At 37.6% G+C, this 17276-nt stretch overlaps 1 protein-coding gene across 3 annotated transcripts in view; it reads right to left on the bottom strand.

Moving 5' to 3' along the window:
• Positions 1–17276, bottom strand: part of LOC306853973 (BCAS3 microtubule associated cell migration factor) — a 252960-nt gene that overhangs the window by 159657 nt on the left and 76027 nt on the right. For all 3 annotated transcript variants that reach the window (XM_079391712.1, XM_079391713.1, XM_079391714.1), the window contains exons 17-18: positions 2430–2554; positions 309–474 (exon numbers count right to left, since the gene is read on the bottom strand). In XM_079391712.1, the coding sequence (XP_079247838.1) occupies positions 309–474; positions 2430–2554 (291 nt within the window). The remainder of the gene's footprint in view (positions 1–308; positions 475–2429; positions 2555–17276) is intronic.

A 17276-nucleotide genomic window follows, 5' to 3' on the forward strand; every position in this document is an offset into this window, starting at 1 on the left:
ATACAGCTCAGTACATACAATCATTTAACATGTACAATCAGATCAGAAAGCCATTCTGAGAGCAACCCCTGCCTGTTTCCATTTTCTTCGCTCGGTCACAAGTTTTACTGCATTATGACTGAGCTCAGTGTCTGGGACAGTGACAAGCCGTGACGTTAATCATTTGCTTGCCCTCATTAAGGCGCCATATAAGCTGTTTTATGTAAATGATATGACTGCAGTGGGTCGTGTCAGGTGCTTCTGTCAGACTGAAGGTGAAGTGTAAAAGCAGGTAAATAGGGGTGGTACTGAGAGCCCCGGGGCAACACCTGGCTAGATTCCAACAGGCTCTCGGACAGGTGTTCAGCTCCAGAGGCGTGTCGTCGCCTATCTTTTGCACCGTGCTGATTGGACGAGGTTCCAGCATATGCTCCACCAGATTTCCGTAGCAACTCAGGATGTACAGTGATTCAACGACAGCCTGCCGAGACTGATCTAAGAGGGAAGAAAAGTCAAGAACAAGTTATTCAAAATGTTGGCTTCTAACATGACCTCAGAATATTTTGGTGGATTTTGTGGAACAAATTTTGCAGTTCCATTTCCATCTGGTACCACTTAATGGATCAAAGAAATAAACAAAAAGGAGATGCCAGAGCTATTAACAAATAATGAATAGAATATAAAAATATAATAACTAAAATATAAGAAAATATAATAAATACTAATATATATATATATATATATATATATATATATATATATATATATATATATATATATTAGTATTTATTATATTTTCTTATATTTTAGTTATTATATTTTTATATTCTATTCATTATTTGTTAATATATATACACACACACACACACACACACACACACAGTGCCCTCCAAAAGTATTGGAACAGTAAAGACAAAATTGCTCTGTTGGCTGTGGAGTCAAGACATTTGCAAATATGATTAAAAGATTAATATGAGACGGTATGTTATGATGTTTATATATATTACACACACATGCACACATATATATACACATATATACACATACACTCACCTAAAGGATTATTAGGAACACCATACTAATACTGTGTTTGACCCCCTTTCGCCTTCAGAACTGCCTTAATTCTACGTGGCATTGATTCAACAAGGTGCTGAAAGCATTCTTTAGAAATGTTGGCCCATATTGATAGGATAGCATCTTGCAGTTGATGGAGATTTGTGGGATGCACATCCAGGGCACGAAGCTCCCGTTCCACCACATCCCAAAGATGCTCTATTGGGTTGAGATCTGGTGACTGTGGGGGCCATTTTAGTACAGTGAACTCATTGTCATGTTCAAGAAACCAATTTGAAATGATTCAAGCTTTGTGACATGGTGCATTATCCTGCTGGAAGTAGCCATCAGAGGATGGGTACATGGTGGTCATAAAGGGATGGACATGGTCAGAAACAATGCTCAGGTAGGCCGTGGCATTTAAACGATGCCCAATTGGCACTAAGGGGCCTAAAGTGTGCCAAGAAAACATCCCCCACACCATTACACCACCACCACCAGCCTGCACAGTGGTAACAAGGCATGATGGATCCATGTTCTCATTCTGTTTACGCCAAATTCTGACTCTACCATCTGAATGTCTCAACAGAAATCGAGACTCATCAGACCAGGCAACATTTTTCCAGTCTTCAACCATCCAATTTTGGTGAGCTCGTGCAAATTGTAGCCTCTTTTTCCTATTTGTAGTGGAGATGAGTGGTACCCGGTGGGGTCTTCTGCTGTTGTAGCCCATCCGCCTCAAGGTTGTGCGTGTTGTGGCTTCACAAATGCTTTGCTGCATACCTCGGTTGTAACGAGTGGTTATTACAGTCAAAGTTGCTCTTCTATCAGCTTGAATCAGTCGGCCCATTCTCCTCTGACCTCCATCATCAACAAGGCATTTTCGCCCACAGGACTGCCGCATACTGGATGTTTTTCCCTTTTCACACCATTCTTTGTAAACCCTAGAAATGGTTGTGCGTGAAAATCCCAGTAACTGAGCAGATTGTGAAATACTCAGACCGGCCCGTCTGGCACCAACAACCATGCCACGCTCAAAATTGCTTAAATCACCTTTCTTTCCCATTCTGACATTCAGTTTGGAGTTCAGGAGATTGTCTTGACCAGGACCACACCCCTAAATGCATTGAAGCAACTGCCATGTGATTGGTTGATTAGATAATTGCATTAATGAGAAATTGAACAGGTGTTCCTAATAATCCTTTAGGTGAGTGTGTATATGTATATATATATATATATATATATATATATATATATATATATATATATATATATATATATATAACTAATAAAAACAAATTTCATCAATATTCAAACCGGCTAAAGCTTAAAAATGATGTCTAAATAAAGCTCAAAACAAGATGCTCATGCACTGAAGTTTGTAAGCTATGTCAGACCTTTCTCTCTCTTCATGTTGGGGTTGGTGATGAACCAAGAGCGGGAGGAGGCGAAGACTGCAGCCACGCAGAACTCCCCACCGCTAGACTTACTGGGAGAGATCTGGGGAGGTGGCTTGGATTTGCTACAAAAAAAAGTGTCACAAATGAGAATAAGAATATAGAGTGAGAAAGAAAGAAAGAAAGAAAAAAAGAAAGAAAGAAAGAAAGAAAGAAAGAAAGAAAGAAAGTATGTTTTTGGTGATTAGTATCAGGAGTAAAACAGGAAAATTAAAGTCACATTACAGACCAGAAAAGAGACACAGTTGGGATGTAAATCATCAAGACAAAATTTCCTGCATATAAATTAAATCGCTCAAGAGTTTTGAACAAAAATTGTACATCCACGAACAAAATACTGGGCTTATAAACAATAAACATAAATCACACACATTATTTGGTTTATTTCACTGCCATTTTCTTAGTGTTTTAAAATGTTTAAGTGTAATCTGAAAGAAGCTTACAATATGTTTATGTATACAAATGTTAATGAGAAAATGTCTTTAAATTTGCAGTCAAATAGGGTAAACGTACCTATAAAGCTCACGTACCCTTTAAGCACACTTCCATTTTTGAGATCAGATTATAAAAAGAAAAAATGATTTATTATCCTACTTGATGTCTTAACCAACTGATGTGTTTGTTACTATATACTTCCTATAATCAAGTCGATCGGATCATTACACGCTGATATATGTTTGTCCATGTGTTTACACTGTCTGGCGGCCATTTTGAAAGCTGTCTGAAAACTTTCACCAAAAGAGGAGCCCCTTAAATGTGTATTTTTTTTAGAGGTTTAAGCCTTTATTTTGGGTACATTTCACTACTTATTGTAAATTTAAGAGATTAATGTTCAAACTTTTGCATATTAAAACCTTGAACTTGGATGTGGGAAATAATTGCATTAGATCCAAAAGATAGTTTTAGCAACATAGCGCAGATGTTACAGAACACAGTTAGCTGACTAGCTGTATAAGATTGTGTGCTATACTAACATATTACTTCACAGCCATTATTTGCTTGTACTTTTACATCCATAATATAAAAAAATTGACAGTTTATTGCTGGTCTGTCGTTTTACAGTGCTGTAATTTTTTAAGATTTCATATTATTTTAAGGTGAGCTTAAAGGGTAGACTACTATGAAAATCACAGCTTCAGTGTGACATCAATAAGAAAGTATAATTTCATAGATATTGTTAATAATGGTTGTTCATATTAAAATATGTATGAATGTAATACATAACCTAGACTATTTATTTAGCAAAAATCCTGTCATTTTAATAAATATTAAATTAAATTTATTAAAAATTGTTGCTGCTCCAATTAAGCTCAGTGTGCTCTCTTTAAGCTCTTCCACATTGAACATCTATGTAAATACTTCATAAACAGACTTTAAATATTAACTGATGTCATCACGTTAAATTAAGTTAATCGATTTTCTATGGATTCTGTCAACTCAAATCTGCAGACTGGCTCTGATCTTTGGCAACTTGCATACATTTTTCCAGACTGTAAATTTGTGGAAAATCAGGGCAGAAATCGTGTAGTGTATTCCAGCCTTAAAGGAACACTCCACTTTTTTTGGAAATAGGCTCATTTTACAAGTCCCCTAGAGTTAAACAGTTGAGTTTTACCGTTTTTTAATCCATTCAGCCGATCTCCGGGTCTGGCGGTAGCACTTTTAGCTTAGCTTAGCTTAGCATAATTGAATCTGATTAGACTGTTAGCATCTCGCTCAAAAATTATCAAAGAGTTTTGATAATTTTCCTATTTAAAACTTGACTCTTCTATAGTTACATCGTGTACTAAGACTGACGGAAAATGAAAAGTTGCAATTTTCTGGGCTGATATGGCTAGGAACTATACTCTCGTTCCGGCGTAATAACCAAGGAACTTTGCTGCCGTACCATGGGTGCAGCAGGCGCACTGATATTACGCAACACCTGAAAGTAGTCCCCAGCTATATCATCACTAGTTACCTAGCCGGGAACTATTTTCAGGCGCTGCGTAATCTCATTGCGCCTGCTGCACCCATGGTACGGCAGCAAAGTTCCTTGATTATTACGCCGGAATAAGAGTATAGTTCCTTTGGTGATTTTTTGACGACCAAATGCTAACGGTCTAATCCGATTCAATGATCTATGCTAAGCTAAGCTGAAAGTGCTACCGCCAGACCCGGAGATCGGCTGAATGGATTCAAAAGCGGTAAAAACTGTTTAACTCTTGGGGAGTTGTAAAATGAGCCTATTTCCAAAAGAAGTGGAGTGTTCCTTTAAGAGACTATAGATAAGTTTGCATCCGTTTAAAAAGAGGCTTCTTCATGAGCTAGTTTCTGTGTTCATCCCCATGAAAGAAATGTTTTATTGGTTTGTTTTATTTGATTTTTGAATGTGTTACTTAGCTGAACGTGGACTAGTCTAGATGTTGCAATGTGCTTAGATGACACTTCACTATGAATATATAACTGATCAAATTGAATGCCTTGTTGCTTGATTCTAGTGTTCTGTTTTTTTTGTTATGGACTTTGTACCTTCAAAAAAATATATTTTTACAATTATTCTTTAAAAATTTTCCTTAAAATAAACAATTTTTATTAAAACATGATGTAAGCTTAATGGGAACGGGGGTGTGCTTAACGGGTACAAAAATGTACCCATTAAGCACAGCCAGACTTTTTGAATTTAATGATGTATATCTTAATTGAAATGCTTTTGTCATTTAAAATAAAATGTAATATTTTTGTGTGAGAGATTAATATTTTATTTTAACTTAACTTTTTGTACTGAAACCAATATCTTGTGCACTAAAAATGTCTCTGTAGATTTTGGTGAGCTTAATAGGTACGTTTACCCTAATGCATATTATTAAAAATGTTGTTTTATTTCACTTATAATGGACAAAATAACCACTTTAAGTTTTATTTAGCAAGCACAATTGTACCACTGTTGTCAAAACCAGAAAACCACTAACTGATCTTTTATATTTCTGTTCAGTGAACGTAATGACGTTGTTAAAGCTCAACACATACATATACACTCCAAGAGTCTGAAGAGTCTGTACAGATACCAGATAATGGCTGTCATTTGCTTATAAAGCGGCTTCAAATAGAAGCTTTTAAGCTGCTTTGGAAGGCCTCATTTTAGCCAAGGAAAAAAAGGGTCATGAGCTGAGAGATAAGGACTCGCATGTGGAATTCATCTTAGAACAGAAGCCATGTGGTGTCATTGTCCGACTCCCGCACTCTAAAAACCTGCCCTCCGTATCTCAAACATTCAAGAGACTCCCAAAACACTGACTGTTCGCGGTTTCACACAGAACCACGTCAGATGCCATCAGCCATGCAGAGATACACACTCAAATACACACAAATGGATATGAATGGGAGCTGGCAAAATAACAAATTATTAGGAGTTTCAGTTTAACACATAAAAAACATATATAATCAAGCATACTCCCTAACTTGTATGTGATTCTACAATATAAAAAATTAACATCAGAACAATTTAACAAGATTTTTGCTACTCTGCATCAGTGAGTGAATCCTAAGCTGTAACTATAAGCAATGCATCTCAAACCTCACTTATGCCACAAAATGTGTTATTCACCCAGAACACATTTGTGCATTCAAAAACAGTTATATGAAGAGCAACAGAATGGATGAAGTACTTGACATGGTATCCTAAATACAGAATACTCAATGCGCAAGATTACATTTTTTTTTTATATTTCATAATATTATGGTTTTTACTGTATTGTTGAAGCAATAAATGCAACATAGAGAGAAAAATATCAACCCCATACTTTTGAACCCTATAACTCTTATATTTCTATTGTACTAAAGCCAAATCAAATTATTAATATTTTATCTGGAAAAAATACCAATAATGTTATAACCTGTATATGCATTAACCTGAAGAACATCTTCAATTTAATTAAATTTTGTTGTATAATACTATTTAAAGTTAATATTTAATCCCAAAAATGTTCCATTGGCAGCAGACACCGCCTTTTAGTTTGCAAACCTCTGATATATATGATTAATTGCTATACATTTTAGTAATTCATCAGCCTATCATGTAATTCATTCAATTCAAATATGGAATCGATTGAAAGCGCTAATCATTATGCACTAAAAGGGAAGATAACTGCAAAACAAAACTGCCGATTGTAATGAAATTGTTGTAGACCGTGGAGTCTGGACTGAGTTAATGTGGATGAATTGTCCAGTGTTTGAACCGGGACTCTTCCAGCCTTGCATTACACTAATAGGTGTTGAGTGACCTGTTGCTGAGCTGCACTCTCACTCTGTCACTTCCCTTAAAACTGTCATCAAGTCGTAAATTACTCTCAGGATGAGGAGTGATGTTGACATCTTTGTTTAGCCGACACCAGGCGAGGATTGTTGGTCGAGAAGGACTAAAGACCAAAAAAAGACAAAGTACAGAAAAGCGGGGCAAGATATTGGCACGTGTTTATTGGTGTTGGATGGAGGTGAAGCGAATAACTAAATATCTGCGTTGATGGGGAGATACGAGCGGTTTGTCAGTATATTGCTTTGGCCGGAGCAGCCATGAACGTCTGTCAGTGTAGAACAGGGGACACGGTACTAAACAAACACAGTCAGCTGCTACAGGATTTGAAGAGCAGAGCACAGTGAAGTGCACGCTTTCCTTTTTCTCCCTCTAATAAAACCAGGAATCCCAAGTGGGATAACGAGGAGAGAAGACAGCAGACATATTGATTACCTCAAATCTTTAGAAACAATGCTTCCTTTGCCCTGACCATCACTGACCGTAGAGAAAAACACTGAGCGTAGCTCAAAGGAGCATTCAAATCCTTCCTGCCCCACCGCGGAGTTCAAGGCAGCGAGGGAAGTGAACGAGCTTAGCAGTTTTCCAGGCTGGGATGCAGGTGAAGAGCTGTCTTTTTTCACGTTTCGAGGAGCTGATGCACTTTCTTGAAGGAAAACCGTAAAGGATGGGCGCACAGATGTTCTTAATAACAAAACCAAACCAACCTCAGTGTGACTAAACATTTATTCCTCTGAAATCACCGGCTGACACTGTCTGCCACAAATCTGAGAGGAAATTGTATCCGTTTCTAAGTGCTTTGCATAATAAATCTGGAAATATTCTTTCAAAGGTATATATTGTCATGCCAGTAATGATGATGAGACCAAAAACATTGCAAAGAGCCAGTCTGAGTTAGAAGCTGGGCATAACTTTGAGCGCTCATCTCCTAGCGGCGGGACTAAAGCTGGCCAACTATCGTAAGAGCTCTTTGAAGAGGCTTTGGTCAGCAGATTATTTGGTCAACTTGTTCCTATTTGAGTGCACTTTACACTTGCATTGCATCTGAATTTCCTTGAAGTTGGTTTGTCTGTATTTGAAATCACTCTTTTCCTCTGGGTCTCACTTAAAGTGGCTAGTATGACTCAAGCTGCAGTGATTCAGCGGGCCATTTGAGCGAACGGATTATTTTAAATAAATATTGGCATGGGGAGAGGCTTACATAAAAATGTATCCGAAAATCAATAAATTATGAAACATAAACATATTTAGTGAGATGGAGGAGAAGGGAAGACAGACGTTACTAAACAGAAGCCAATTTCATCTTCCCCCTATTGGCATTTCCCCTGCTGCTTCTGGAGTGTTTTTCCCCTCTCTCTCTCTCTCTCTGTCTAACTAATTCACTGAAAAGACTCCTTGCATGTTATTTCCACTTTTAATTTAACATATGAGGACTCTTGACATGAGCTAATAGCTTTTCCTCAAGGGCATAATTCAATCTGTGATGTCCACCATCAAAGCCCATCCACATTACAGTCCCGGCCACAGACGAGGCGCCATCAGGGGGGAAGCCGGCCCCCCATTTGTTTTCAAACAAATGCAATGGTGGGCTTTAAACGACAAAAAGAAGCACGGATCTCATTTGAACTTATCAGGCGACTTGCCGTGACAAGCTGGCCATATGGTCGGTGTATGTCATCCAGCGGGGCCTGTGTTACAGCGCTCATGAAAGGGTCATGCAGAATGCAGACATTTCTCTCAACGTCACATTTATTATCTCACAGCAGCTTTTCCTCGGACACGGCTCGGGCACACGGCCATGGTCCACACACACTGTGGTAGCCATTTGGGAGGCCGGCATCAAACGCTAAAAGAGAAACAGAAACTTTTCCCCTCCATTTCCAACGTTCCAGCTCATTGGGATATCGTTGAGGAAGGTGCCTGATTCGGCATGATTTCCCTTTTCCTTAGAGAGATGCCGGAAAATATGCGTTCCCCAGGTGTGAGCGCAGCTATCTGTGGTATTTACGAGCCGCCAGGTTTTGAAGTTTGTGATGTTGTACTTCTCGTTCTGAGTGGAGGACACTTTCAAAAATAAAAGCAGGAAAAAAATTCAAGTTTTCATAACCTACATCAATCAAAACCTTTCCTGAACTACACAGGATCTCTGTTATCTATAAAACAGAGCATATCAGTCAGTTCGGGAAAGGAAAATACACAATTTTCTCCATGCAGAAATAGATTTTTAGCATAGCATATAATCGAAAACATTCTGCTTTTATTTTTTATATCTAATGACTGACAAAGTCAATTGTCTCATGTCATATCTTTTTTTTTTTCTAAATCTTAGGGGATAAAGGGAAGATGAAAAAGCATATTTTTATAGCATTATTTTTTTACTCTTTTTCTCAGTCTACTATTAATTTAATTAAATATAATTTAGTTTATGTCTCCTGAGCTGTTTATAATAAAATCTCATGATCCGCCATTTGTATTTGAACTGTAAGTTTCCATCTTGTTCCTACGTGGGAGTGTTTTGTTTTGGAACACTTGATGATTCCCTTAATACTTCCATGTGATATTAAGCACACTATTCACTTCTCTAAAAGGAAAAACTAATTAACATTAAATACAACATCTAAATCAATCATATTATTCCGATGAAAAGCGGAGCTCCAGTTGTGTCCCACATTAACGTGTCTAGCCTAGTCAAGAGGAAGCTATGGGGAATATTAAGATTTATCATGTTAATGATAAGGCTTTGAAACACATACGTCCTCTGAGATCACAGTACAGCGGCGCAGGAAAAAGATCTAATTAAAACGTATGTGAGGCTACCACAACAAAAGCTAAAACCCAAGCCAGAGGAAGGACAGCAGCACATGTGATTCATATGTGGGGGGGTGAAGGACACAGGGAAGTCCATTTTGCGGAGATTCAATCTTTGAAGCTGTATATATACACACATAAAACATTTTCCTGCTTAATTCTTTATAATTACTTTAATATTTGCAGCAAAATTCTGCACTTTTTCATTAAAAACAACCCCCCCTCCTCCTTGGATAGTAAAGTAACTTTCAGTTTGCATCTAATAAAATCCTCTCCATATACGCTCAAGCCAATGATTATGCATTGTCCAAATAAAATTGTCACATCAAATTAAAGGGTGAAGAAGATGAATGACTGCAACCGCATTGCACACATCTGACTCAACCATCGGCCAGAGCGGTGCACGGCACACCAATCATTTTTTCACCCTTATAACAAATGTCACCAGTCAATAAAATCATAACGACAACAATATGAATGTGAACACAAAAGCATTTTTGAATAAACAATCTCTGTCGTCTGTTTGGGATAAAACGAAGCAGGGACGGAACGATCACTTTGAAGGGAAGGTTCGTTTAAACCGCAGGATTGTCTGACAAACAGAGCTCTGATGTTTTCTAACATAGCAAAACACAATATTTTGCGATGAACTCTAGAACAAACACTCTTTTCTCTCTCCCATGAATTCAATGACACTAACTTAAATTCCAAGCTGATGTCTAAAGACATGCTTATGACCAACAAAATATTATAATTCACTAGCATTCCTCTCACAGTGGAACTTTTTGTACAATACTTTTTAACAGGCAACATTTTAACACAAATAAAGTTAGCAACTACAAAAAATACACAAAAGTCAAACAGCAGATCCACATACAGAAACAGAAAAAAAAGGAACAATAAAAAGCACATCCTTTGGTTCTCCCCACAGCGTGCTAGAATAAACTAAAGAAGAAAAAAAAAACTGGAAAAATTTACTGGAAACGAATGAAAGATGGAATGAACGCAGTCGTTTGCTGAAGCGAGGACAAAGCATGCTGGGAGTGAATTGGAAAAACTCACCATGGAGTTTTAATGGAAAAACATCCAGCCCCAAAGAGGTAGGGTCTTCATGAAGGGACAGATACACAGAGATAGATGGGAAAAGCATTATTATTGATTTGACTGGGCAAACAGTTTACCGTTTAATGATACATAAGTTAAAATGCCATATTTTTACTACTAGTCCATATCAAAATAGCAATAATACAACTCAGTTCTCATCAATGTCTAAATTGGTGGTATTTAGGAGGGAGATGGGAGACATGAAGTCAGTTTCTTCCAGTCTGACAGTTCAATAGAAGTTCAATAGTGGTTTAATTGAAGTAAAATGCTGTGGAATATGCTGTTTTATGCTGAAGGGTTAGTAGAAAGTGGGTCCCTGATCTACAGCCAGAGCAATGGATGACCGTAAACATTTTACAGCCAATAGTGTTTCCCAAAAGCAATAAAAAGGACATGAAATCCAACTCTGGCAGAAGTCGTACACTCTGCGGCCCTTTGGATGAGTTTACTATTCAGTAGGGGTGAATCACTGTCTGTGAAACAAAACCTTAAAGTTTTATACAGACACTGAATCTATCTCATTGGCAAAGAGCTATCGTGAAGATTTTCCCAGATCAAACAAATCGTGACGAGAGAGATGAGTGATGGTCAGGCTGAGTTTAACTTATAATTTCTATTATCTATGACATTCTGAATATTGAATGAATCATATTTGCACAGGTCTTAAGATACTCAAACATCACGGCCTGAGCTAAACAATCAAACCGGTGGGTTGCTTAGCTGCGTCTCAAGTGGCACAGAGTGAGACACTTCAGCTGAATGGACTCAACAAATATCCAGCTGTGAAAATGGATGGACGCCACTGCTAAATGAATGTGTTCCCATGGAGACGGAAACATGTTAAACCTGGGTTTGTTTAGCAGCACTGATGATCAGTTTGGTGTTAGTGCAACAGTGAGATGTCTCTAAAAGATTAAGGGACACAATTGCATTGAAATAAGTAGGACAACACTGCACTATCTATCACATGACACGCTCGTGCACTTCTAATAAAATCAGACCTGACTGCAAACCATAATAATATAAAAAGCAAGTGAAAAAGCAGATTTCATCCAAATCCGTAGAGTGCTTTGACGGTCTTTATTCCTGAGAAATGTTTACAGGAAAAAAAGAAACGCCTGTTAACAGGAAGCAAGAAGTCATATGATGATAGCCAGTGGGCGTCGAGGGCAACAACCCCACTTCAGCAGAATAATCTTTCACACGTTTATCTCTCTGCTTTCTGTGAGCCTAATGCTGCACATCCAAAGGCTTTAAAATGAGGTGATTTCAGCAAATGCTTACACCGTGACATATCACATGGCTGGGTAGCACCGGAGTTCTTTAAGCTATTCGTACGGTCATTATGGCACTATGAGACAATAGCCCAAAAGCAGCTCAATTCATGTATTACACTAAGCCTACCACATCTGTAAGGTCAGATCCAGCCATCTAGCAACACACACATTCACACTCTGTTGAATAAGAAACGAGCAGCATCAGTGGTGGGGTATGTGTTTGAACCCAGTGATTCAAATATTTTAAATCTGTTCAGCAAAAAGATTTTATTTTTTCTTAAAATTTTGATATCTACAGATCTACAAAGAGGCGTAAGAAAACATTTTTAAGTACACTGTAAAAATGAGTGTAATTTTAACTGTAAAAAAAAAACTTAATAGGTTAACAGTAAGTTCCAGTAGGCTACTATATACAGGGGAAAAACTGTAAAAGATCTAACCAAACATTTCATTTCATTTAGTTTTACAGTAAAATGCTGTTATTTATTTTTATTTTTATTTATTTATGTTTTTAAATAGAAATACTACCTAGTCAATATGTGACTATGGGGCCAAATGTTGGTGCTACAGTAATGTGCAGGGTTTTGTTGACACCACGGACCATATTAAGGGGTGCTGGCAGATCATGGTTTGTTCTTGGTTTGATCTGCCATAGTTCATGGGAATGTGTTTATGTTTTTTTAATGGTAACGGGGAGGGTGGGGGTGGTTTAATGGTAGACTCAACTGGTTTTATTTTCAAACTTGTATTTTGTCTTATTATGCAGTAATTCTGTTTGATACCTATGACTGACCTTCTGATATTCTGAGCTGTAATATTGATGGCCTAAAAGGCCCTCACAAACGTACAGGTTTTCTGGATTTTTTGCGAAGAAGAAAGATTGATATAGTGTTAGTTCAAGAATCCCATTTGAAAGAGGAGGATATACAAAGGTGTAATAATACATTTTATGAAGTGCTATCTCACTCATCTTCGGATACTAAAACCAAGGGTGTACTAATATTGGCCTGGAGGACTTTAAATAGTACTATTTTAGATAAAGGTTGTGATACAGATGGTAGAATAACACATATAAAAACAATAGTGTAGAATAGGAATATTGTATTTCTCTCAGTTTATGCCCCTTGTACTCCTGACCCTGCTTTTTTCTCTGTTTTGTCAACCTATCTTGAAGTTTTCATATTTTGAAATTGCATTGGGTGCAGATATGAATTCTGTAATGTCGCATATCCTAGATAGATCTGGACCAAAGGAATCACACTCTCAAGCTGTGTGTTCTGACATATTTCGGCAATGTGTAACCTCATCCTCATTGGTGGATAGTTGGCCTTTATTAAACCCTTCTGCTAAGTCATTCACTTTCTTTTCTGCTACTCATAAATCCTATTCGCAAATTGACTATTTTCATTTCAACTTCTTTATCTTCAGCTGTTCGTGATGCCGATATCTGTTCCTTATCTTTGTCGGATCATGATGGAAATTTATGCAGATTATCTTTGATCCCTCGGCCATCTCGCGCCACTAGATGGTGATTTAACCCTAAATTGTTATAGGATGAATATTTTTGCAGTCAATTCAGAAATAAATTTGCTGAGTTTATTGAAATTAACCAAGGTTCAGTGGATGATCCTCGAACACTTTGGAATGCATTTAAAGGGTTTATAAGGAATAACTCAATTTCATATGCCTCTTTCCTTCAGAAAAACTGACACAAAAAGATAGTTGAACTGGAATCACAGCTCCAGAATCTGACAAGTGATAATCATCGTTGTTTCTCAGACAATACACTCAGTAAAATCATGGCGGTTGGGTCCGAACTCAATTCATTACTGAGAGTAAACCAAGCCACATTTTAGCCCTAAGATTACGCAACAGTGAAAAGTTTGCTAACATTTCAGCAGTGAAATCCCAATCTAGGCTCATTATGACAGACCCAAAAGACATTAATATTGCCTTTCACTCTTTTTACTCTAACCTCTATACTTCTTCTGCTGATGGTGACTCTGACTCTTTAGGATCTTTTCTGTCCAACCTTGATTTACCTAGGCTGTCAGATTCAGATTCGGAATACCTGGCTGAACCGATCACTCTTCAGGAGCTGGACTCAGTAATTCAATCTATGAACAAGGGGAAATCCCCAGGCATAGATGGCATTCCAGTCGAATTGTATACTACTTTTTGGTCGGATCTAGGCCCCCTCATGTTAGATATGATACATTTTTCAGTTACTCAAGGCTCATTTCACCCATATAGCTGTTATTTCTCTCTTGTTAAAAAAAGATAAAGATCCGACTTCCTGTTCTAGTTACCAGCCACTTTCTTTGATAGGGACTGATGTTAAATTATATGCTAAAGTACGATCTCGTCGTCTACAGAAATTTATGAATAGGCTAGTTCATCATGACCAAACAGGATTTATTAAATCTCGCTCAGCTATGGATAATTTCCGCAGGTTATATCATATTATTAATTCAAATAATAGTTTTTCCTCCCCTTGCGCAGTATTATCTCTAGATGCGATGAAAACTTTCGATCAGCCAGAATGGAACTATTTATGGGCGGCTCTACAACATCTGGGTCTGGGATCGAGTTTCATAAATATGATAAAAGTTCTGTATGCCAATCCAGCAGCCACTGTTCTTGCAGGTGCTGTTCGCTCTAACCCATTCTTTATACATCGAGGTATTCATCAGGGTTGCCTGCTTGCTCCTCTGTTATTTGCCCTATCCTTGGAACCCTTAGCTCAAGCGGTCCGGCAATCTGAAACTATTTCTCCCATAAATATACGGAATACTCATCCTCATATTTCTTTGTTTGCTGATGATATCTTATTGTTTTTGGAGAAGCCGTCACATTCTATTCCTCATGTGTTTAATTTATTTAACTATTTTGGATCTCTCTATGGGTTTAAAATTAATTGGAGTAAGTCATGTTTACTTCCCCTCAATTCTAAAATTCATTCCATGTCCCTTTTTCTATATCTATTCCATTGGTTCAAAACTTTAAGTACTTGGGGATCGATCTTTCTCCTTCCCTGCAGGAAATCGTCTCAAAAAACTATAATGGTATTCTAGACAAAGTATCCTCAGATTTGGAAAATTGGTCTCGTCTTCCTACTTCTTTTCAGGCCTGTATATCGTGATTAAAATGAATGTTCTTCCACGTATTAATTTATTTTCTTCCATGATTCCTCTCGCTCCACCGGTTGGCTACTGGAATAAACTAGATGCATGTGTTTCACGGTATATATGGGATGGGAAACGTCCTCGTATTAAACTGACTACCTTACAACAATGTAGATTACATAGAGGTCTTTCTTTCCCTAATTTTAGACTGTATGCTCAAGCCTTTTCCCTCCGCCCTTTAGCAGTTTGTTTGATCCTGACGCTTCTGTGTTTTGGAGAGCAATTGAGGAATCTATTGTTTATCCGTATAAATTAAAGCATCTTGTTTTTTCAGGAGTTCCGCTTAAGCAGTGTAAATCTCGGTTTGGTCCCATTGTAACCCATCTCCTCTCCACATGGAGGGATGTTGAAAGACGTTCACAACTAGTTACAAAATGGCATAGGCATTCGCCTATTTTCCAAAATAATAACCTTTTGTCAGGCAGTACTCCATTTCATTGTCCGCAATGGACTCATGATAAAGTACACACTCTGGGAGATATCTATGATGATAGTGGTTTAAAATCCTTCCAGAATCTTAAAACTCAATATAATATGTCAGGCACCTCCTTCTTTATGTATTTGCGCATTAGATCGGCCCTACAGGCATATGGGGTGCCTTGGAACTCTCAACTGCCTGTTCATCCTTTTGCGCAAACTAATCCTGAGGAATCTCTCGCCTCTGCTTCAGTCATCCATCTCTTTCTTCTTGAGCATTCATACAAGCCTTTATCTATTACAACTGTTTGGGCTAAGGATCTTAATGAGGATGTGCATGTTTTATTTTCCGATCAGGTATGGGGTATGTTTAAATTGTCTTCTTAAAACCCTAATCACCAAATGATTCATTGGAAATTGCTGCATAGGGTTTACTTGACTCCAATGAAACGTTTTTATATGAATCTGAAATCTTACTCTTAAGTGTAATCTCTGTTCCCAAGGACTTTTAGGCACGTTTTTGCATTTTTTTGGGGAGTGCCCCTCTCTCTCACCTTTTTGGACTCAGCTCTCACAGGACCATATTTGTTGGGTACTGAGATATGTTTGACTCCGTGCCATTTTTTCATGAATGACTTTTGAGACTTCACCTTGTCCGTCCAAAAAAGATCTTTACTGTTAGCTGCTCTCATAGCAGCAAAAAAATTGCTTGTCAACCGTTGGAATCCTCCTCTCACAATAGACAGACGAACCTGGACTGTGTATTTGTTGGACATTATCTCAATGGAACTCTCTACTTGTATACATGGATCTAACGTGAAAACTGTAAATTCATGGCATTCAGCTTTTAAATGTTGTGTCTTTTCTAAAATCTTTGTAAAAATTATTTTATTGTTATTTGTTTATCTATTAATATTAATTAATACGTGTTTATTATTATCATGTTATTTTATTTTTATTTTTTTAAGTCTACAAAGGGGTGGGATGGGTTGAGGTGGGTTTTAAATTTTTACAGCTGATTTTTGTTTTGTACTACTGTTCCACAAAATAAAACTCAAACAGATGTCAACAAAAAAAAAAAAGATATAATTAGTTTTGGGTATATCTAACAGGCAATCTTTGGTCTTTATTCTATTGTTCTATTAATATGTTAAAATTAAAATAGGCAATGTTTGATATAATATTTTGTTTCATTTTAATGTATGTATGTTCCCTGAACTACATTTATCCGGCTATTAATATGTTTAAATGAAAACGAAAAGAGGCAGTGGTGTTTGATATATTTCGTATGTAAATACAGTGAGGAAGACTAATGTTATCAATAGAATTACTGGATTGTGTCGCTCCGTCCGCGGGAGTTCACACTCCCGAGTCTAACTCATGAAGTCTGAACTACCAAGGATGCAAGTCCGAAATTTGTGTACTTGGTATTGAGAAATGCGTGCAGACCCAACATTAAGTCACCAGACTATTTGCCTAATCCTCTCGCTAATTTAGACAGTGATGGAAACGCAGACAGCAACAGGTCTGGGGGAAAAAAGTTCCTGGGACAAAATTGTTCCAGGTAATTTCGGTGGAAAAGTGGCTTATGTTTCACAGAACTAATCATTGCCTGGGTTGCATAGGCTACGTATATGTGGGGCGGATCTATCAAAATAGGGGCGATACCCTTTTGGGGTAGGAGCGTGTTTGTTTTGGTGATTTC

This window comes from Barbus barbus (genome assembly GCF_936440315.1).
Source record: "Barbus barbus genome assembly, chromosome: 34".
NCBI lineage: Eukaryota > Metazoa > Chordata > Actinopteri > Cypriniformes > Cyprinidae > Barbus > Barbus barbus.